The sequence below is a fragment of the Ambystoma mexicanum genome, chromosome 1q (genome assembly GCF_040938575.1).
Source record: "Ambystoma mexicanum isolate Mex_15411 chromosome 1q, UKY_AmexF1_1, whole genome shotgun sequence".
Taxonomy (NCBI): Eukaryota; Metazoa; Chordata; class Amphibia; order Caudata; family Ambystomatidae; genus Ambystoma; species Ambystoma mexicanum.
The window spans coordinates 1531729812-1531752027 of NC_090922.1; the positions used below are offsets into that span (position 1 = coordinate 1531729812).

At 56.8% G+C, this 22216-nt stretch overlaps 1 protein-coding gene across 1 annotated transcript in view; it reads right to left on the reverse strand.

Moving 5' to 3' along the window:
- TOR3A (torsin family 3 member A) overlaps nucleotides 1–21833 on the reverse strand; it is a 192717-nt gene extending 170884 nt beyond the window's left edge. The window contains exon 1 of the mRNA XM_069642460.1: nucleotides 20255–21833. Coding sequence (XP_069498561.1) covers nucleotides 20255–21185 — 931 coding nt within the window. The 5' untranslated portion in view covers nucleotides 21186–21833. The remainder of the gene's footprint in view (nucleotides 1–20254) is intronic.
- Nucleotides 21834–22216: the final 383 nt, after the last annotated feature.

A 22216-nucleotide genomic window follows, 5' to 3' on the forward strand; every position in this document is an offset into this window, starting at 1 on the left:
CTGCCATCGCCCTTTCAGGCAGTGTCTGGGGGATGGCAGAGTTGCTGGGAGGATCAGGAAGAGAAGGGGCCAGCAGTAATCTGCCATTGCCCTTACAGGCAGTGTCCGGGGGATGGCAGAGTTGGTGGGGGGATGAGGGAGAGAAGGGGCAGGCAGTGATCTGCCATTGTCCTTACAGGCATTGTCTGGGGGATGGCAGAGTTGCTGGGAGGATCAGGAAGAGAAGGGGCCAGCAGTAATCTGCCATTGCCCTTACAGGGAGAGTCCAGGAGACAGCAGCGTCACTGGCACGATCAGGGAGAGAAGGGGTCGGCAGTAATCTGCCATTGCCCTTACAGGCAGAGTCCGGAGGATGGCAGAGTCGCTGGGAGGATCAGGGAGAGATGGGGCCAGCAGTAATCTGCCATTGCCGTTCCAGGCAGAGTCCGGGGGACGGCAGAGTCGCTGGGAGGATCAGGGAGAGAAGGGGCCAGCAGTGATCTGCCATTGCCCTTACAGGCAGAGTCCGGGGGATGGCAGAGTCACTGGGAGGATCAGGGAGAGAAGGGGCCAGCAGTGATCTGCCATTGCCCTTAAAAGCAGTGTCCGGGGAATGGCATAGTCGCTGGTAGGATCAGGGAGAGAAAGGGCCGGCAATAATCTGCCATTGCCCTTACAGGCATTGTCCGGGGAATGGCAGAATTGCTGGGAGGATCAGGGAAAGAAGGGGCCGGCAGTAATCTGCCATTGCCCTTTACAGGGAGATTCCAGGAGATGGCAGCGTCACTGGCAGCATCAGGGAGAGAAGGAGCCAGCAGTGATCTGCCATTGCCTTTACAGGCAGTGTCCGGGGGATGGCAGAGTCGCTGGGAGGGTCAGGGAGAGAAGGGGCAGGCAGTGATCTGCCAGTGCCCTTACAGGCAGTGTCCGGGGGATGGCAGAGTTGCTGGGAGGATGAGGGAGAGAAGGGGCCAGCAGTGATCTGCCATTACCCTTACAGGCATTGTCCGGGGGATGGCAGAGTCCGTGGGAGGATCAGGGAGAGAAGGGGTCGGCAGTGATCTGCCATCGCCCTTACAGGCATTGTCTGAGGGATGGTAGAGTTGCTGGGAGGATCAGGGAGAGAAGGAGCCGGCAGTAATCTGCCCATGCCCTTAAAGGGAGAGTACAGGAGATGGCAGCGTCACTGGCAGGATCAGGGAGAGAAGGGGTCGGCAGTAATATACCATTGCGCTTACAGGGAGAGTCCAGAGGATGGCAGAGTCGCTGGTAGGATCAGGGAGAGAAGGGGCGGCAGTAATCTGCCATTGCCGTTACAGGCAGAGTCCGATGGATGGAAGAGTCGCTGGGAGGATCAGGGAGAGAAGGGGCCGGCAGTGATCTGCCAGTGCCCTTGCAGGCAGTGTCCGGGGGATGGCAGAGTTGCTGGGAGGATCAGGGAGAGAAGAGGCCGGCAGTGATCTGCCATTGCCCTTACAGGCATTGTCAGTCGCTGGGAGGATCAGGGAGAAAAGGGGCCAGCTGCTGGCCCCTTTTCTCCCTGATCCTCCCAGCGACTCTGCGATCCCCAGGACAGGGAGAGTCCTGGGGATGGCAGAGTCGCTGGCAGGATCAGGGAGAGAAGGGGCCCACAGTGGTCTGCCATTGCCCTTACAGGGAGAGTCCGGGGGATGGCAGAGTCACTGAGAGGATCAGGGAGAGAATGGGCTGCCAGTAATCTGCCATTGACGTTACAGGGAGAGACCAGGGGATGGCAGAGTGGCTGGCAGGATCAGGGAGAGAAGGGGCCAGCATTGGTCTGCCATTGCCCTTACAGGCAGAGTCCTGGGGATGGCAGAGTTGCTGGGAGGATCAGGAAGAGAAGGGGCCTGCAGTGGTCTGACATTGCCCTTACAGGCAGAGTGCTGGGGATGGCAGAGTCGCTGGCAGTATCAGGGAGAGAAGGGGCCTGCAGTAATCTGCCGTTGCCCTTACACAGAGAGTCCTGGGGATGGCAGAGTCACTGGGAGGATCAGGGAGAGAAGGGGCCGGCAGTGGTCTGCCATTGACCTTACAGGCAGAGTCCTGGGGATGGCAGAGTCGCCGGGAGGATCAGGGAGAGAAGGGTCCGGCAGTAGTCTGCCATTGCCGTTACAGGCAGAGTCCGGGAGATGGCAGAGTCGCTGGGAGGATCAGTGAGAGAAGGGGCGGCAGTGATCTGCTATTGGCCTTATAGGCAGAGTCCGGGGGATGGCAGAGTCGCCGGGAGGATCAGGGAGAGAAGGGGCCGGCAGTAATCTGTCATTGCCGTTACAGGCAGAGTCCGGGAGATGGCAGAGTCGCTGGGAGGATCAGGGAGAGAAGGGGCAGCAGTGATATGCCATTGGCCTTATAAGCAGAGTCCGGGGGATGGCAGAGTCGCTGGGAGGATCAGGGAGAGAAGGGGCTGGCAGTAATCTGCCATTGTCCTTACAGGCAGAGTCCTGGGTATGGCAGAGTTGCTGGGAGGAACAGGGAGAGAAGGGGCCGGCAGTAGTGTGCCATTGCCCTTACAGGTAGAGTCCTGGGGATGGCAGAGTCGCTGGCAGGATCAGGGAGAGAAGGGGCCGGCAGTAATCTGCCATTACCCTTACACAGAGAGTCCTGGGGATGGCAGAGTCGCTGGGAGGATCAGGGAGAGAATGGGCCGGCAGTAATCTGCCATTACCCTTACACAGAGAGTCCTGGGGATGGCAGAGTCACTGGGAGGAAGAGGGAGAGAAGGAGCCGGCAGTGGTCTGCAATTGCCCTTACAGGCAGAGTCCGGGGGATGGCAGAGTCGCTGGAAGGATCAGGGAGAGAAGTGGCAGGCACTAATCTGCTATTGCCCTTACAGGGAGAGTGCAGGGGATGGCAGAGTCGCTGGGATGATCAGGGAGAGAAGGGGCTGGCAGTGATCTGCCATTGCCCTTACAGACAGTGTCTGGGGGATGGCAGAGTTGCTGGGAGGATCAGGAAGAGAAGGGGCCAGCAGTAATCTGCCATTGCCCTTACAGGCTGTGTTCGGGGGATGGTAGAGTTGCTGGGAGGATGAGGGAGAGAAGGGGTCGGCAGTGATCTGCCATCGCCCTTTCAGGCAGTGTCTGGGGGATGGCAGAGTTGCTGGGAGGATCAGGAAGAGAAGGGGCCAGCAGTAATCTGCCATTGCCCTTACAGGCAGTGTCCGGGGGATGGCAGAGTTGGTGGGGGGATGAGGGAGAGAAGGGGCAGGCAGTGATCTGCCATTGTCCTTACAGGCAGTGTCTGGGGGATGGCAGAGTTGCTGGGAGGATCAAGAAGAGAAGGGGCCAGCAGTAATCTGCCATTGCCCTTACAGGCAGTGTCCGGGGGATGGAGAGTTGCTAGGAGGATGAGGGAGAGAAGGGGTCGGCAGTGATCTGCCATTGCCCTTACAGGCAGTGTCTGGGGGATGGCAGAGTTGCTGGGAGGATCAGGAAGAGAAGGGGCCAGCAGTAATATGCCATTGCCCTTTCAGGCAGTGTCCGGGGGATGGCAGAGTTGCTGGGAGGATGAGGGAGAGAAGGGGTCGGCAGTGATCTGCCATCGCCCTTACAGGCATTGTCTGGGGGATGGCAGAGTTGCTGGGAGGATCAGGAAGAGAAGGGGCCAGCAGTAATCTGCCATTGCCCTTACAGGGAGAGTCCAGGAGACAGCAGCGTCACTGGCACGATCAGGGAGAGAAGGGGTCGGCAGTAATCTGCCATTGCCCTTACAGGCAGAGTCCGGGGGACGGCAGAGTCGCTGGGAGGATCAGGGAGAGAAGGGGCCAGCAGTGATCTGCCATTGCCCTTACAGGCAGAGTCCGGGGGATGGCAGAGTCACTGGGAGGATCAGGGAGAGAAGGGTCCAGCAGTGATCTGCCATTGCCCTTAAAAGCAGTGTCCGGGGAATGCCATAGTCGCTGGTAGGATCAGGGAGAGAAAGGGCCGGCAATGATCTGCCATTGCCCTTACAGGCATTGTCCGGGGAATAGCAGAATTGCTGGGAGGATCAGGGAAAGAAGGGGCCGGCAGTAATCTGCCATTGCCCTTTACAGGGAGATTCCAGGAGATGGCAGCGTCACTGGCAGCATCAGGGAGAGAAGGAGCCAGCAGTGATCTGCCATTGCCTTTACAGGCAGTGTCCGGGGGATGGCAGAGTCGCTGGGAGGGTCAGGGAGAGAAGGGGCCGGCAGTGATCTGCCAGTGCCCTTACAGGCAGTGTCCGGGGGATGGCAGAGTTGCTGGGAGGATGAGGGAGAGAAGGGGCCAGCAGTGATCTGCCATTACCCTTACAGGCATTGTCCGGGGGATGGCAGAGTCCCTGGGAGGATCAGGGAGAGAAGGGGTCGGCAGTGATCTGCCATCGCCCTTACAGGCATTGTCTGAGGGATGGTAGAGTTGCTGGGAGGATCAGGGAGAGAAGGAGCCGGCAGTAATCTGCCCATGCCCTTAAAGGGAGAGTCCAGGAGATGGCAGCGTCACTGGCAGGATCAGGGAGAGAAGGGGTCGGCAGTAATATACCATTGCGCTTACAGGGAGAGTCCAGAGGTTGGCAGAGTCGCTGGTAGGATCAGGGAGAGAAGGGGCGGCAGTAATCTGCCATTGCCGTTACAGGCAGAGTCCGATGGATGGAAGAGTCGCTGGGAGGATCAGGGAGAGAAGGGGCCGGCAGTGATCTGCCAGTGCCCTTGCAGGCAGTGTCCGGGGGATGGCAGAGTTGCTGGGAGGATCAGGGAGAGAAGAGGCCGGCAGTGATCTGCCATTGCCCTTACAGGCATTGTCAGTTGCTGGGAGGATCAGGGAGAAAAGGGGCCAGCTGCCGGCCCCTTTTCTCCCTGATCCTCCCAGCGACTCTGCGATCCCCAGGACAGGGAGAGTCCTGGGGATGGCAGAGTCGCTGGCAGGATCAGGGAGAGAAGGGGCCCACAGTGGTCTGCCATTGCCCTTACAGGGAGAGTCAGGGGGATGGCAGAGTCACTGAGAGGATCAGGGAGAGAATGGGCTGCCAGTAATCTGCCATTGACGTTACAGGGAGAGACCAGGGGATGGCAGAGTGGCTGGCAGGATCAGGGAGAGAAGGGGCCAGCATTGGTCTGCCATTGCCCTTACAGGCAGAGTCCTGGGGATGGCAGAGTTGCTGGGAGGATGAGGAAGAGAAAGGGCCTGCAGTGGTCTGACATTGCCCTTACAGGCAGAGTGCTGGGGATGGCAGAGTCGCTGGCAGTATCAGGGAGAGAAGGGGCCTGCAGTAATCTGCCGTTGCCCTTACACAGAGAGTCCTGGGGATGGCAGAGTCACTGGGAGGATCAGGGAGAGAAGGGGCCGGCAGTGGTCTGCCATTGACCTTACAGGCAGAGTCCTGCGGATGGCAGAGTCACTGGGAGGATCAGGGAGAGAAGGGGCCGGCAGTGGTCTGCCATTGCCCTTACAGGCAGAGTCCGGGGGATCGCAGAGTCACTTGGAGGATCAGGGAGAGAAGGGGTAGGCAGTGGTCTGCCATTGCCCTTACAGGCAGAGTCCGGGGATGGCAGAGTCACTGGGAGAATCAGGGAGAGAAGGGGCTGGCAGCAATCTGCCATTGCCCTTACAGGAAGAGTCCGGGGATGTCAGAGTCGCTGGGAGGATCGGGGAGGGAAGGGTCCGGCAGTAATCTGCCATTGCCCTTACAGGCAGAGTCCAGGAGATGGCAGAGTCGCTGGCAGGATCAGGGAGAGAAGGGGCCGGCAGTAATCTGCCATTGCCCTTACAATCTGAGTCCGGGGGATGGCAGAGTTGCTGGGAGGATCAGGGAGAGAACGGGCTGGCAGTGGTCTGCCATTGCCCTTACAGGCAGAGTCCGGGGGATGGCAGAGTCGCTGGGAGGATCAGGGAGAGAAGGGGCTGGCATCAACCTGCCATTGCCCTTGCAGGGAGAGTCCACGGGATGGCAGAGTCGCTGGCAGGATCAGGAAGAGAAGGGGCACACAGTGTTCTGCCATTGCCCTTACAGTGAGAGTCTGGGGGATGGCAGAGTCGCTGGAAGGATCAGGGAGAGAATGGGCTGGGAGTGATCTGCCATTGCCCTTACAGGCAGTGTCCGGGGGATGGCAGAGTTGCTGGGAGGATCAGGAAGAGATGGGGCCAGCAGTAATCTGCCATTGCCCTTACAGGGAGAGTCCAGGACACAGCAGCGTCACTGGCACGATCAGGGAGAGAAGGGGTCGGCAGTAATCTGCCATTGCCCTTACAGGCAGAGTCCGGAGGATGGCAGAGTCGCTGGGAGGATCAGGGAGAGAAGGGGCCAGCAGTAATCTGCCATTGCCATTACAAGCAGAGTCCGGGGGACGGCAGAGTCGCTGGGAGGATCAGGGAGAGAAGGGGCGGCACTGATCGGCCATTGGCCTTAAAGGCAGAGTCCGGGGGATGGCAGAGTCGCTGGGAGGATCAGGGAGAGAAGGGGCCAGCAGTAATCTTCCATTGCCCTTACAGGCATTGTCAGGGGGATGGCAGAATTGCTGGGAGGATCAGGGAGAGAAGGTGCTGGCAGTGATCTGCCGTTGCCCTTACAGGCATTGTCCGGGGGGTGGCAGAGTCGCTGGTAGGATCAGGGAGAGAAGGGGTCGGCAGTGATCTGCCATCCCCCTTACAGGCATTGTCTGGGGGATGGCAGAGTTGCTGGGAGGATCAGGAAGAGAAGGGGCCAGCAGTAATCTGCCATTGCCCTTACAGGGAGAGTCCAGGAGACAGCAGCGTCACTGGCAGGATCAGGGAGAGAAGGGGTCGGCAGTAATCTGCCATTGCCCTTACAGGGAGAGTCCGGAGGATGGCAGAGTCGCTGGGAGGATCAGGGAGAGAAGGGGCTGGCAGTAATCTGCCATTGCCGCTACAGGCAGAGTCCGGGGGATGGCAGAGTCGCTGGGAGGATCAGGGAGAGAAGGGGCGGCAGTGATCTGCCATTGGCCTTACAAGCAGAGTCCGGGGGATGGCAGAGTTGCTGGGAGGATCAGGGAGAGAAGGGGCAAGCAGTGATCTGCCATTGCCCTTACAGGCAGTGTCCGGGTGATGTCAGAGTCGCTGGGAGGATCAGGGAGAGAAGGGGCCGGCAGTAATCTTCCATTGCCGTTACAGGCAGAGTCCAGGGGATGGCAGAGTAGCTGGGGGGATCAGGGAGAGAAGGGGTCTGCAGTGATCTGCCATTGGCCTTACAGGCAGAGTCCGGGGGATGGCAGAGTCACTAGGAGGATCAGGGAGAGAAGGGGCCAGCAGTGATCTGCATTGCCCTTAAAATCAGTGTCCGTGGGATGGCATAGTTGCTGGGAGGATCAAGGAGAGAAAGGGCCGGCAATGATCTGCCATTGCCCTTACAGGCATTGTCCGGGGGATGGCAGAATTGCTGGGAGGATCACGGAGAGAAGGGGCCGGCAGTAATCTGACATTGCCCTTACAGGGAGATTCCAGGAGATGGCAGCGTCACTAGCAGCATCAGGGAGAGAAGGAGCCAGCAGTGATCTGCCATTGCCCTTACAGGCAGTGTCCGGGGGATGGCAGAGTCGCTGGGAGGGTCAGGGAGAGAAGGGGCCGGCAGTGATCTGCCAGTGCCCTTACAGGCAGTGTCCGGGGATGGCAGAGTTGCTGGGAGGATGAGGGAGAGAAGGGGCAGGCAGGGATTTGCCATTTCCCTTACAGGCAGTGTCTGGGGGATGGCAGAGTTGCTGGGAGGATCAGGAAGAGAAGGGGCCAGCAGTAATCTGCCATTGCCCTTACAGGCTGTGTTCGGGGGATGGCAGAGTTGCTGGGAGGATGAGGGAGAGAAGGGGTCGGCAGTGATCTGCCATCGCCCTTACAGGCAGTGTCTGGGGGATGGCAGAGTTGCTGGGAGGATCAGGAAGAGAAGGGGCCAGCAGTAATCTGCCATTGCCCTTACAGGCAGTGTCCGGGGGATGGCAGAGTTGCTGGGGGGATGAGGGAGAGAAGGGGCAGGCAGTGATCTGCCATTGTCCTTACAGGCAGTGTCTGGGGGATGGCAGAGTTGCTGGGAGGTTCAAGAAGAGAAGGGGCCAGCAGTAATCTGCCATTGCCCTTACAGGCAGTGTCCGGGGGATGGCAGAGTTGCTAGGATGATGAGGGAGAGAAGGGGTCGGCAGTGATCTGCCATTGCCCTTACAGGCAGTGTCTGGGGGATGGCAGAGTTGCTGGGAGGATCAGGAAGAGAAGGGGCCAGCAGTAATATGCCATTGCCCTTACAGGCAGTGTCCGGGGGATGGCAGAGTTGCTGGGAGGATCAGGAAGAGATGGGGCCAGCAGTAATCTGCCATTGCCCTTACAGGGAGAGTCCAGGAGACAGCAGCGTCACTGGCACGATCAGGGAGAGAAGGGGTCGGCAGTAATCTGCCATTGCCCTTACAGGCAGAGTCCGGAGGATGGCAGAGTCGCTGGGAGGATCAGGGAGAGAAGAGGCCAGCAGTAATCTGCCATTGCCATTACAAGCAGAGTCCGGGGGACGGCAGAGTCGCTGGGAGGATCAGGGAGAGAAGGGGCGGCACTGATCGGCCATTGGCCTTAAAGGCAGAGTCCGGGGGATGGCAGAGTCGCTGGGAGGATCAGGGAGAGAAGGGGCCAGCAGTGATCTGCCATTGCCCTTACAGGCAGTGTCCAGGGAATGGCAGAGTCGCTGGGAGGATCAGAGAGAGAAGGGGCCAGCATTGGTCTGCCATTGCCCTTACAGGCAGAGTCCTGGGGATGGCAGAGTTGCTGGGAGGATCAGGGAGAGAAGGGGCCTGCAGTGGTCTGACATTGCCCTTACAGGCAGAGTGCTGGGGATGGCAGAGTCGCTGGCAGTATCAGGGGGAGAAGGGGCCTGCAGTAATCGGCCATTGCCCTTACACAGAGAGTCCTGGGGATGACAGAGTCACTGGGAGGATCAGGGAGAGAAGGGGCTGGCAGTGGTCTGCCATTGACCTTACAGGCAGAGTCCTGCGGATGGCAGAGTCACTGGGAGGATCAGGGAGAGAAGGGGCCGGCAGTGGTCTGCCATTGCCCTTACAGGCAGAACCCGGGGGATTGCAGAGTCACTGGGAGGATCAGGGAGAGAAGGGGCCGGCAGTGGTCTGCCATTGCCCTTACAGGCAGAGTCCGGGGGATGGCAGAGTCACTGGGAGAATCAGGGAGAGAAAGGGCCGGCAGTAATCTGCCATTGCCGTTACAGGGAGAGTGCGGGAGATGGCAGCGTTACTGGCAGGATCAGGGAGAGAAGGGGTCGGCAGTAATCTGCCATTGCCCTTACAGGGAGAGTCCAGAGGATGGCAGAGTCGCTGGTAGGATCAGGGAGAGAAGGGGCCGGCAGTGGTCTGCCATTGCCCTTACAGGCAGAGTCCTGGGGATGGCAGAGTCGCTGGGAGGCTCAGGGAGAGAAGGGGCCGGCAGTGGTCTGCCATTACCCTTACAGGCAGAGTCCTGGGAATGGCAGAGTCTCTGGGAGGATCAGGGAGAGAAGGGGTCGGCAGTGATCTGCCATCGCCCTTACAGGCATTGTCTGGGGGATGGCAGAGTTCCTGGGAGGATCAGGCAGAGAAGGGGCGGGCAGTAATCTGCCATTGCCCTTACAGGGAGAGTCCAGGAGATGGCAGCATCACTGGCAGGATCAGGGAGAGAAGAGGTCGGTAGTAATCTGCCATTGCCCTTACAGGGAGAGTCCGGAGAATGGCAGAGTCGCTGGGAGGATCAGGGAGAGAAGGGGCCAGCAGTAATCTGCCATTGCCCTTACAGGGAGAGTCCAGGAGACGGCAGCGTCACTGGCAGGATGAGGGAGAGTAGGCACCGGCAGTAATCTGCCATTGCCCTTACAGGGAGAGTCCATGGAATGGCAGAGTCGCTGGCAAGATCAGGGAGAGAAGGGGCCCACAGTGGTCTGCCATTGCCCTTACAGGGAGAGTGCGGGGGATGACAGAGTCGCTGGGAGGATCAGGGAGAGAATGGGCCGGCAGTGATCTGCCATTGCCATTACAGGCATGGTCCGGGGGATGGCAGAGTCACTGGGAGGATCAGGGAGAGAAGAGGCCAGCAGTTATCTGCTATTGCCGTTACAGGCTGAATCTTGCGGATGGCAGAGTCGCTGAGAGGATCAGGGAGAGAAGGGGCCGGCAATAATCTGCCATTGCCCTTACAGGGAGAGACCAGGGGATGGCAGAGTGGCTGGCAGGATGGCAGAGTGGCTGGCAGGATCAGGGAGAGAAGGGGCCAACATTGGTCTGCCATTGCCCTTACAGGGAGAGTCCGGAGGATGGCAGAGTCCCTGGGAGGATCAGGGAGAGAAGGGGCCGGCAGTAATCTGCTATTGCCTTTACAGGCTGAATCTTGCGGATGGCAGAGTCGCTGGGAGGATCAGGGAGAGAAGGGGCCGGCAATAATCTGCCATTGCCCTTACAGGGAGAGACCAGGGGATGGCAGAGTGGCTGGCAGGATCAGGGAGAGAAGGGGCCAGCATTGGTCTGCCATTGCCCTTACAGACAGAGTCCTGGGGATGGCAGAGTCGCCTGGAGGATCAGGGAGAGAAGGGGCTGGCAGTGATCTGCCATTGCCGTTACAGGCAGAGTCCTGTGGATGGCAGAGTCGCTGGGAGGATCAGGGAGAGAATGGATCAGCAGTAATCTGCTATTGCCCTTACATGGAGAGTCCTGGGGATGGCAGAGTCACTGGGACGATCAGGGAGAGAAGGGGCAGGCAGTGGTCTGCCATTGCCCTTACAGGGAGTATCCAGGGGATGTCACAGTCGCTGGGAGGATCAGGGAGATAAGGGGCCGGCAATAATCTGCCATTGCCCTTACAGGGAGAGACCAGGGGATGGCAGAGTGGCTGGCAGGATCAGGGAGAGAAGGGGCCGGCAGTGGTCTGCCATTGCCGTTACAGGGAGAGTCTGGGGGATGGCAGAGTCGCTGGGAGGATCAGGGAGAGAAGGGGCCGGCAGTGGTCTGTCATTGCCCTTGCAGGCAGAGTCCGGGGGATGGCAGCGTCGCTGAGAGGATCAGGGAGAGAAGGGGCCAGCAGTGGTCTGCCATTGCCCTTACATGGAGAGTCCTGGGGATGGCAGAGTCACTGGGAGGATCAGGGAGAGAAGGGGCCGGCAGTGGTCTGCCATTGCCCTTACAAGCAGAGTCCGGGGGATGGCATTGTCGCTGGGAGGATCAGGGAGAGAAGGGGCCGGCAGTGATCTGCCATTGCCTTTACAGGCAGAGTCCGGGGGATGGCAGAGTCGCTGGCAGGATCCGGGAGAGAAGGGGGTGAACTCCAGAGTGGGAGAAGTGGGGCTGAGTGGAGTGAGCAGTTATTGGCCAGATCTTCTTTGGAGAGTAGGATCCTCGTGTCCATCCTGTCTGCATTCACTGACTGCGGTCGGGTAAAAGCTTTAGTGTTACCTCCTTTTACCGCAGTCAGGCTCTCTTGTTTCCCACTAACCATAAAGGTTCTGGTTCCTTGCTTCCCTAAATGGTGAACGAGCAGTTAATGCTGCGTCGAAGACTGTTCACCTCTGTCACCTTCGTAGGTACGTCTGCAACACACACCCATGTACAGCGCTCTTTTGCTCCCTGAAGCTAGGTCCACACTCAATAAACAGACACAATCAAATAAATAATTCAACACGCAGCTCGGGTCCCAATTAACCTAACTATATATAGAAAGGGCCATGGAGTGCCGCTCCTCCTCTTACCAACTCACATTTCAAAGGCCCTTGCGGTGGTCTTTTGTGTAGCACTCCCCACGGGTGGGATAGTCTGGTTTACCGAAGGAGACTGTTATATCCGCCCTACGTCCCGCAGCGCGGTGACGTAGGGCAGCTTAATAAAAGCCCCGCCCCCTCGAGTGGGGAGCAGTTCCGGGCAAAGCGAAACCAGCGTGTGCGTGTGGTCTTTTACAGCGCTCCTGCCCAGGCCGCGCTCCAGCCCACGCGGCCTCCTGGACCGGAGCCAGCCCCTTCGTGCTGGGCCTCCGGAGAACACAACAATGGCAACGAGGTGAGCGAGCATCCACGCGCTCCACCACGACTTTGCACGCGGAAGCCACACCGACGCTCCGTGTGAATTTTTGGACACCCGGTGGGGGTCCCCACGGTCACGTGACCCCCACCCCCAACAAAAACAAAAAAAAACAAAAACAAAAAAAATTTTTTTTTTTTCTTCATTCCCCTCCCACACCTCATCCTCAGGGGGTGAAAACATTTTTTTTTTTTTCTGCTCTTCTCGTGTCATCCCAGTCATCACCTGCAAAACGTCTCCTGCATGGAACACAGGCCACGAAGCGTCAATCCATCGGAGTACAAGTGCCGGCAGGACACTGCCCGAACACAGGGCGCGCACGAACCCAGAAGGCAGTCGATCGGTGATCAGGCGAACGCCACACCATGGCGACTGGGTCATCGACCCCTGGACCCTCCACACCGTCCAGGATGGCGGCAAACCTGTCCATGGCATCACCACCGCCTCGCACGCAGGGGAGTTCGTCGACGTTGATCCAACCATTCGACCCATTCACAGACCCATCGTCCAGTGGGCCCAGATGGCAGCTATGGCTACAGAAGTTTGAGATGGCCATGGAATGTAAGGACGTCACGTCATCCAGAAAAATGAAAGCTCATCTACTCCTCAGTGTGGGCGACGAGGTGCTGCGCATCTTTAACTCTTTGGATGTGGGTGACGGCCAAGATGCATACCGGAGTGCGAAGGACGCTCTAACAGCACACTTTCTCCCGCAACTAAATCCAGACTATGAGACTTTTATCTTTTGCACAACCATCCAGGCCCCCGATGAGACTCTCGACGCCTACCACACGAGGCTGAGGAAGCTGGCCATGTCGTGTGAGTTTACGAACACTGAAAGGGAGATCAGGAGGCAAATCATAAATGGAATCCACTCGGAGAAGCTGAGGCGTCTCGTGCTCAGTGAGAAGGGCATCCCTCTACAACGCATCCTGGAACTGGGTCGACAGAGGGAGCTTGCCCACTCCAGGGCCGCCAACATGGAAGTGACCCTACAAAAACTCCAGCCGTCATTTTCCACAGCGATGGTTGCTCATATCTCGGACAGACAATCAACGAGGAGCGAAAGTGGCAGCGGCTACACCCAGAACAGGGGGCAGCCTCGAGCACCAGGACCAACCGAATGTGGATGGTGTGGCGGTCAAAGGCACGGAAGTCGAAACTGCCCGGCGCAAGGCACCACGTGCGGAGCATGCGGCAGGAAGGATCACTACGCGAAAGTGTGCAGATCTGTGAACACGCCACTGCAGCCTCCACAAGGATCCCAGGAAAAAGGGTCATCGAAAAAAAAGAAACAAGCCAGCGCGAGGAGGGTAGCGGTAGTCAACTCCTCGACAGAAGAAGAAGGGGATGACCTCTCAGCCCTAAGACAAACAGCAGGCACTGAGAACGAAGGAAAGGGCCGAAAGGTGTACTTAGTATCGACACTAAACCAAGGGCCAGCAGCGTCGAAAAGAACCGCCAGGCGACGAAAATGCATGGTCAACATACAAGGCCAGGACATACAAATGACCATTGACACGGGGGCCTCGGTAAACGTCATGCCAACCACAGTTTTTCAAACCCTCGCACCACGACCCGAGCTAAAATCCACAGACACTCGGTTGTTTGCCTACGGCAGTCGGAAACCTCTACCAGTCATCGGGAGGTTCCGCACCACTCTTGGGCATGGCGAACAGAAATTATGGTCGAAGATCTATGTTGTCAAGGCGGGAATTGAAAGCCTGCTGAGCGGTGATGCGGCTGAAGACCTGGGCGTGGTCAAATTCATATGCCACGTTGACGACACATCCGAGGTTGAGAACTTCCTCAGGCAACACCCCAAGCTACAAAGGGGGATAGGCTGTCTCAAAGGAAAGACCATCAAACTACATATTGATCAATCAGTGCAACCACGTGCGGTAAGACACCGAAGGACACCCTTCCACATGAGGGAACAAGTTGAGAAGGAGCTAAGGTCGCTCGAAGCCGCTGGTATTATTGAAGAAGTCACGGGACCAACACCGTGGGTTTCCCCGATGGTGGTCACCCGGAAGCCCAAACAGCCAGGAAAAGTTCGGATCTGCATTGACATGCGCCTGCCCAATGCAGCCATCAAAAGAGAGCGACACATAACGCCTACAATTGACGAAATCATCACTGACCTCACTGGATCGTGTGTGTTCTCGAAGGTAGACCTAAAGGCGGGGTACCACCAGCTGAAGCTACACAGAGAGTCGCGCTATATCACCACGTTCTCAACCCACCTAGGTCTGAGGAGGTACAAGCGCCTGAGTTTCGGCATATCGTCGGCCGCGGAGGTTTTTCAACAGACCATCCAGGAGGTCATCAGAGGCATACCAGGGGTATTGAACGTGAGCGATGACATCCTAATACATGCACCGGACACCAAGGAACACATCATGAGACTCAAGACACTACTGGGCAGGCTGGAAAGCGCCGGACTCACAATCCATCGAGAGAAGTGCGAATTCCTAAAACCGGAAATAACTTTTTTTGGATACAGGTTCGACCGCACCGGCATATCACCTGATCCCCAGAAAGTGGCGGACATACAAGCTGCCAGCCCCCCCACGACTCCCACCGAGGTGCGCAGTTTCCTGGGAATGGCCACCTACTGTGGCAGATTCATTCGGAACTTAGCAACCCTATCCGAACCGCTGCGGGAACTAACAAAGGCCAGCACCAAATGGGACTGGGGGCCCGAATGCCAGCAAGCCTTTGAGAGCATAAAAGACTCCCTGTCGACTGATACCAAGATGGCCTACTACGACACGGACCTCACGACCGAACTATTTGTGGATGCCAGCCCTGTCGGACTTGGAGCAATCCTGATGCAGGTCACGAAGGAGGGCACCAAAAGGTCAATTGCATATGCATCCAGGGCGCTCACAGCAACAGAACAAAGGTACTCCCATATAGAAAAGGAGGCCATCGCCGTTCTATGGGGGTGTCGACACTTCCACATGTACCTATACGGGCGTAAGTTCACGGCGATCACCGACCACAAGCCCCTACTACCAATCTTCATTGGGTCATCGGCACACCCACCAGCCAGAATCACCAAGTGGTTACTACACCTCCAGCAATATGATTTCGAACTTGTCTACCAACCGGGCAGTGGCAACCCCGCGGACTTCCTGTCGAGACACCCACGACCAGCCACCCAGCAGGAAGTGCTAGTCGCCGAAGAAACGGAGGAGCACATTTGTCAAGTAGTCCACACCATGAGGCCCAAGGCAATAAACATTGAGGACATTGCAATAGAAACCCAGAATGACCCCTGTTGCGATCTGGTAAAAGATGCCATCATGTCAGGCAACTGGAAAGACTTCATGTCGCACACACGCAACAGAACCGAGGGGGCCAAGGAGTTCCTAGCAGGCATGTTCACGGTTCGGCAAGACCTCTCAATCACGGAGGGAGGGCTCCTGCTAAGGGGTGACCGCATCATCACACCCCCGAGGCTGCAGGACAGGATAGTGGCTCTAGCGCATGAAGGACACCAAGGGCTGGCAAGAACAAAGGCACGGATCAGACACAGGGTATGGTTCCCTCACATCGACGATCGTGTTGAGGACCTAGTGAACACATGTCTACCCTGCCAAATAACGAGTGGACCACCGGACCCAGAACCGATCCTATCGGCCGAGCGTGGCCGGGCACGATGGGAAGCCATCAGCATTGACTTTTGCAAAATCAGAGAGGGTCTACATCTACTGGTGGCAATCGATGACCACTGACGCTATCCAGAGGTCGAGATAGTGGAGTCCACCGCCGCGGAAGTGGTCATCCCGGCAATAGAAAAGATGTTTGCCACCCATGGCCTGCCCACGACCATTAAAAGTGACAATGGACCCCCATTCACAGGGGAGGAATTCAGGTCATACCTACAGGAACTGGGCATTAAATATCACCACATCATGCCAAGATGGCCACAAGCGAATGGGGACGTCGAGCGATTCATGAGGACCATCAACAAGGTACTCCGAGTATCAAAGGCAAATGCCAGCCCGTGGAGGGTCGACCTATTCCGGTTCCTAAGGAACTATCGGGTCACCCCCCACAGTACCACGGGCATACCACCTGCTGACCTTATGTTCCGAACTATCATCAACTCGTCGATCCCCCATCATCCAAGCAGAACCCCTGACGACGTCGACCATGCACGCGTGGAAACGAGGAGAACACGTGCCAATGCTCACATGAGCACCAAGAGAAGAGCAAGGCCCTCAAACCACAGAGTGGGCGACCAAGTCATCATGTTGCGAAATCCCACGAAATCCAAGTTAGACACCAGGTATGAGGAACTGCCATGGACTATCAGCAACCGGCGTGGGACCATGATAACTGTCACACGGGGAGGTCGGGAAGTAACAAGGAACGCCTCCTGGTTCAAGCCCGTGCCCCAGCACCTCTGGACGGACTGCGAGGGGCCTCACGACGACAACGAGCAACAAGGCAGCGACGTGCCGGCGCCAGACCCCGAGGAGGAACACACAGGGGATTGCAGCTGGCAATCACCGAGACTGCCTGGCAGTGAGGACACATGCAGCGAAGGTGAGCAGACTTACGAACCGAGCGGGGACAGCCCCCACGCGAAGCGGTACAGTCTGAGAAAGACCACGAGACCGCCTACGAGGCTGAATGACTATGTATGCTAAGCCAACAGCAGTGGCAGGAGTTTATAGTTGAGCATGTTGCTTATGTTTGTTTTGTTAGGTTATTTTGAAATAAAGGAGGAATGTTATATCCGCCCTACGTCCCGCAGCGCGGTGACGTAGGGCAGCTTAATAAAAGCCCCGCCCCCTCGAGTGGGGAGCAGTTCCGGGCAAAGCGAAACCAGCGTGTGCGTGTGGTCTTTTACAGCGCTCCTGCCCAGGCCGCGCTCCAGCCCACGCGGCCTCCTGGACCGGAGCCAGCCCCTTCGTGCTGGGCCTCCGGAGAACACAACAGAGACTATTTCAGTCACCATTACCATTGCCAAAGGCAAGGCTGCGCTATTCAATACCAACACTTGCTTGACCAGTTAGCGGGTCAAATGATCCTTCCAGCCTGGGAAGTGGTCAGTTGCAGGAGACTTGGTGAGGGACATTATTAAAGAGGTTTCAAGCATTCAAGCTTGTCTTGTCTTGTGTCATCAGCGTACTTTGCAGTCGCCGCCCCGTTGCCGAGACTTGAGGTGGCAGTAAGTCCTTCGGAATAGAGTGACAGCTCTCCTTCACAAAGATGCCATCAGAGGATTTGCCGAAGTGCCACGTGGCTTTGTATACCAAGGCTTCCAACAAGATTGTGGACTCAACAAGGTTATGACGCCAACAGACAACTCCTTTGGTAAAGCAACTGCTTATCCGGATCCACAGTCCATCTACTTACTCAAGTCTTTTCACCCAAAGTCTCAACAGTGGCTGAAAAAGATGACAACATAGCATTTATAAAGGCCCAATGCCTGGGTTCCTCATCCTTCTGGACGGCTCCTCCTTTACCTCTGGCTCAGGGCTTTGGGAAGTAAAACGGTTCCAAAGGAAGTCCAGGTGAGAATGTTTAGAACAGCTCTTCAGCCTTAAAGAATCCTTGAGGAACTGAGGGAATTCTGCTGAAGGGGTGTGAACCCTCTTCTTTTAGGGGCACCAATCCCCAGGTGATTGGTCTGAAGCTATCCTGCTTTAGGGGACCAATCCCTTCTTCTGACTGGAAGGGAACTTGCTCTGTTAGTGTCACATCCAAAGTGCTTTTCTCCACAGAGATTGAAGGGGACAGGAAAGGAAAAGAGAGACATCGAGAAACAATATGGCGGAAGGCTTCTTCCAGTGTCTGGAGCACTCCTGCCCACCCTACTACCACCCCTTCCCTCCTACTGACAACAAAGACATTTAGACATGCAGCAACCTGGTGTGAGACTTCTCCTCCTGAATGGGGGTGCTCATTCGATACATGGCCCAGGACAGCTGTCTGCTGTGCGGCTGTCTCCAAGGTAGGCAGTTACCAACCCTCACAAAAAGAATAGACATGCTCTTAACATAACAAATATGGGCTATTTTAAAAAATGTTAAGGAAAAAAACAAACTACAAGTTATTTACCCCTTTAAGTACTTTCTAAGTACTCCTGACACTCCCAGGCAATCCTTTGGGTTTATTTTCCAAGACACTAGCATATCCACAGACCCAACAAAGGTTAAAACCATCAAAAACATTGCACGCTCAACATCCAAGGTGAAATTAGCAATTTCCTTGGTATGATCACAGAACTGTTAATGAATTTTGACCATAAAAGACCAAGAATTGATATGGGATGCATGACCCAAAAGGCTATTGAGAGCTCCAAAGTGGACCTTGAATAAGACACTACAATGGCATTCATCGACTCTCAAAAGCAGTTGAAGATGAGCATTGAGGCTAGAAAGAAGCACCAAAGGCCTGCACCAAAAAGATGTACCGTTTGGTGACATTGTGATGGTGCTGGGTACAGGCAAATGAGACAAGCACTGTGGTGGTGCTTCATATACATAGATGAGACAAGTCCTGTGGTGGTGTTTGATAGAGAAAGATGGGCACGGTTATGTCATGGTGCTGGGTACAGTCCCCTAAAACAAGCACTGCCGTGGTGCTTGATAGAGAAATATTGTAACGGCTTTGTGATGGTGCTGGATACAGGCATATAAGAGAAGCACTGTAGTGGTGCTTGATAGAGAAAGATGGGAATGGCTCTGTGATGGTGCTGGTTACAGGCAAATGAGACAAGCACTGTGGTGGTGCTTGATAGAGAAAGATGAGAATGGCTCTGTGGTGGTGCTGGGTAAAGGCAAATTAGACAAGCACTGTGGTGGTGCTTGATAGAGAAAGATGAGAACGGCTCTGTGGTGGTGCTGGGTAAAGGCAAATTAGACAAGCACTGTGGTGGTGCTTGATAGATAAAGATGGGAACGGCTCTGTGGTGTGCTGGGTAAAGGGAAATTAGACAAGCACTGTGGTGGTGCTTGATAGAAAAAATATGGGAAGTGCTGGTGCTGGGTACAGGCTCATGAGACAAGCACTGTGGTGGTGCTTGATAGAGAAAGAGTCAGACGGCTCTGTGATGGTGCTGGGTACAGGCACATGGGCCAAGCAATGTGGTGGTGCTTAATAGGGAAAGAGTAGGACGTCTCTGTGATGGTGCTGGGTACAGCAAATGAGTCAAGCACTGTGGTGGTGCTTCATAGAGAAAGAGTGGAACAGCTCTGTGATAGTCCTGGGTACAGGCACATGGGCCAAGCACTGTGGTGGTGCTTGATAGGGAAAGAGTGGAACGTCTCTGTGATGGTGCTGGGTACAGCAAATGAGTCAAGCACTGTGGTGGTGCTTCATAGAGAAAGAGTGAGACGGCTCTGTGATGGTGCTGGGTACAAGCACATGGGCCAAGCAATGTGGTGGTGCTTAATAGGGAAAGAGTGGAACGTCTCTGTGATGGTGCTGGGAACAGCAAATGAGTCAAGCACTGTGGTGGTGCTTCATAGAGAAAGAGTGGAACGGCTCTGTGATGGTGCTGGGAACAGCAAATGAGTCAAGCACTGTGGTGGTGCTTCATAGAGAAAGAGTGGAACGGCTCTGTGATTGTGCTGGGTACAGGCACAAGGGCCAAGCACTGTGGTGGTGCTTGATAGGGAAAGAGTAGAACGTCTCTGTGATGGGGCTGGGTACAGCAAATGAGTCAAGCACTGTGGTGGTGCTTCATAGAGAAAGAGTGAGACGGCTCTGTGATGGTGCTGGGTACAGGCACATGGGCCAAGCAATGTGGTGGTGCTTAATAGGGAAAGAGTAGAACGTCTCTGTGATGGTGCTGGGAACAGCAAATGAGTCAAGCACTGTGGTGGTGCTTCATAGAGAAAGAATGCAACGGCTCTGCGATGGTGCTGGATACAGGCACACGAGACAAGCACTGTGGTGGTGCTTCATAGAGAATGGCCATAGAGATTAGGAGGCCATGGGCAGTTAATGGGTGGGTTAATAAGCAAACAACACCTACCAGCACTGTGCCCCCCCCCTCATATGCCATCTCCCCACTGGCTGTACTCGAAAAAAAACGCTGCAATAGTATTGCCTCATAGGTGGCACTGAAGAGACACCTTATAGTCAGAACTAAAACGAGATAAGCATGATGGGGAAAGAGGAGACACACTCTTTGATGGTACTTGGTGACAGGCGCCACGGTGGTGCCACAGCCACGCAGATGAGGCGCGCGCAGTAATAGGGGTGTGCCCAGAGCAGAGACCGTGGGTGCCAGCCTCTTACCTGTTTTTCCAGCGCCATCTTCCTTGGCACACTCTTCCGGCCACAGGTGGTTGGACAGGCGGTGCCAGTAGCGCCTTGCGAAGTCCATCAAGGCTTCCAGCTGCTTCTGCACGGCCCCTTCCCCATGACCTGCCTGCTCCTGTCCTGCTGCCCTGGGCACAGCCTGCTCACCCAGCTGCCACTGCTTCCCTGCACTGGGCAGGATCTGCTCCCTCGAGTGCCCCTGCTCCTCTGCCCTGGGCAGGATCTGCTCCCTCGAGTGCCCCTGCTCCCCTGCCCTGGACCCCGCCTGCTCCCTAAGATGACTTGACCTCCCAGTGCCCGGCGAAGCCTGCTGCCCCAGTTGCCCCTGCACTCCTACCTCCGATCCCTCCTGTTTCCCCAGTTGCTCCTTCTCTGCGGCCCTTGGCACAGACTGCATCCTCTGCAGCCCCTGAAAGGATGCCCTGGGCACAGCTTGCTCGCTTTGATGCCCACGTTCTGATGTGCCATGCATGGCCTGGTCTCCCAGGTGCACATATTCTGAAGCCCTGTGTCCGGCCTGCTGGCCCTGGTGCTCCAGCTCTCCAGCCCTGGGCACTGCCTGCTGGCTCTGGAGCTCCAGCTCTCCAGTCCTGGGCACGGGATGTTGGCTCTGGTGCTCCAACTCTCCAGCCCTGTGCCCGGCCTGCTGGCTCTGGTGCTCCAGCTCTCCAGCCCTGGGCACGGGATTCTCGCCCAGTTGCCCCTGGCCTGATGTTCTGGGCTCCGAATGCCCCCTCTGGTGCCCGGGGTTTTCTGCAATGGGCACAGTCTGCTCTGCCGGTTTCCACTCCTCTGCCGGCGCGGACACGGCGTGTTCTCCTCGGCGCCCCTGGCATACTGCCTCCCCAAGTAGCAAAAGAAGGCAGCAGCAGGCAAGGAGAGAGGCGGGCACGGGCATTCCTGCCATGATGGTACCAGGGGTGGAGGTGCAGCGGAGCCGGCCTGCAGGGTCTCCTAGACTCCCGAGCCAAGTTCTTTCGAAGGCACCCTAACCTCAAGCTGCACCCCCAGCAACACCCTGTCCTGTAAGCGCCTCTTCTCTGCACCTTTCCTCAAAGCGCCTCTTCTCTGCACCCTGCCCTCAAAGCGCCTCTTCTCTGCACCCTGTCCCCAAAGCGTCTCTTCTCGGCCCGTATTCGCAGAGGGTCTCCCTCTGTACCCTGTAGTCCAAGAGTATTTCTCGGTGCATTATCGTGGAAGTGTCTCCCTCGGGCACCCTCGCTGCTGCTGTCCCTTTCCCTAGCTGCCCCTTTCTCTCTTCGATGCTGTCCCTTTCCCTTGTTGCCCCTCTCCCTCTCTACTGCTGCCCCTTTCACTCTTTGCTGCTGTCCCTTTCCCTTGCTGCCCTTTCTCTCTTTGCTGCTGTCCCTTTCCCTCTCTGCTGCTGCCCCTTTCTCTCTTTCCTGCTGTCCCTTTCCCTTGCTGTCCCTTTCTCTCTCTGGCCTGTCTTCCCCGCCTGCTGTCCCGCTCTGCTCCGACGCCACCCCTCTCCCCTGAGCTTTGCAGACAGCTGTGACTCTCTCCAGCACACCCTGTGCACTTCACCCACACCCTGTGCGCCACACCCGCACCCCGTGCACCCCACCCACCGCCGGGACACTCCACCCACAGCCCAGGAACTCCACCGTGCAGAGCCCGGGGGGGTGACATCACTTCTCACTGGTCTGGATTTCCGTTGCTAGGGGACAGCTGTGTGTGTACACTCACACTTTCCAAATCAAACATGGCATGCTCGCATGGCGGGCAGAGGGCAGACTGGGGCGAGTAGGCGGGGGCGCACTGCTCCGAGTAAAGTGACGGAGTGGGCACACGGCAGGGGAAGGGGTGCGGTGGGAGCTGAGTCTGAGGGTGGGTACTCTAACACAGGTCAGTCTGCAGGGATGGGCAGTTTGGGGGTTGGCACTGGGAGGCAGGGCAGTCTGCAGGGATGGGCACACA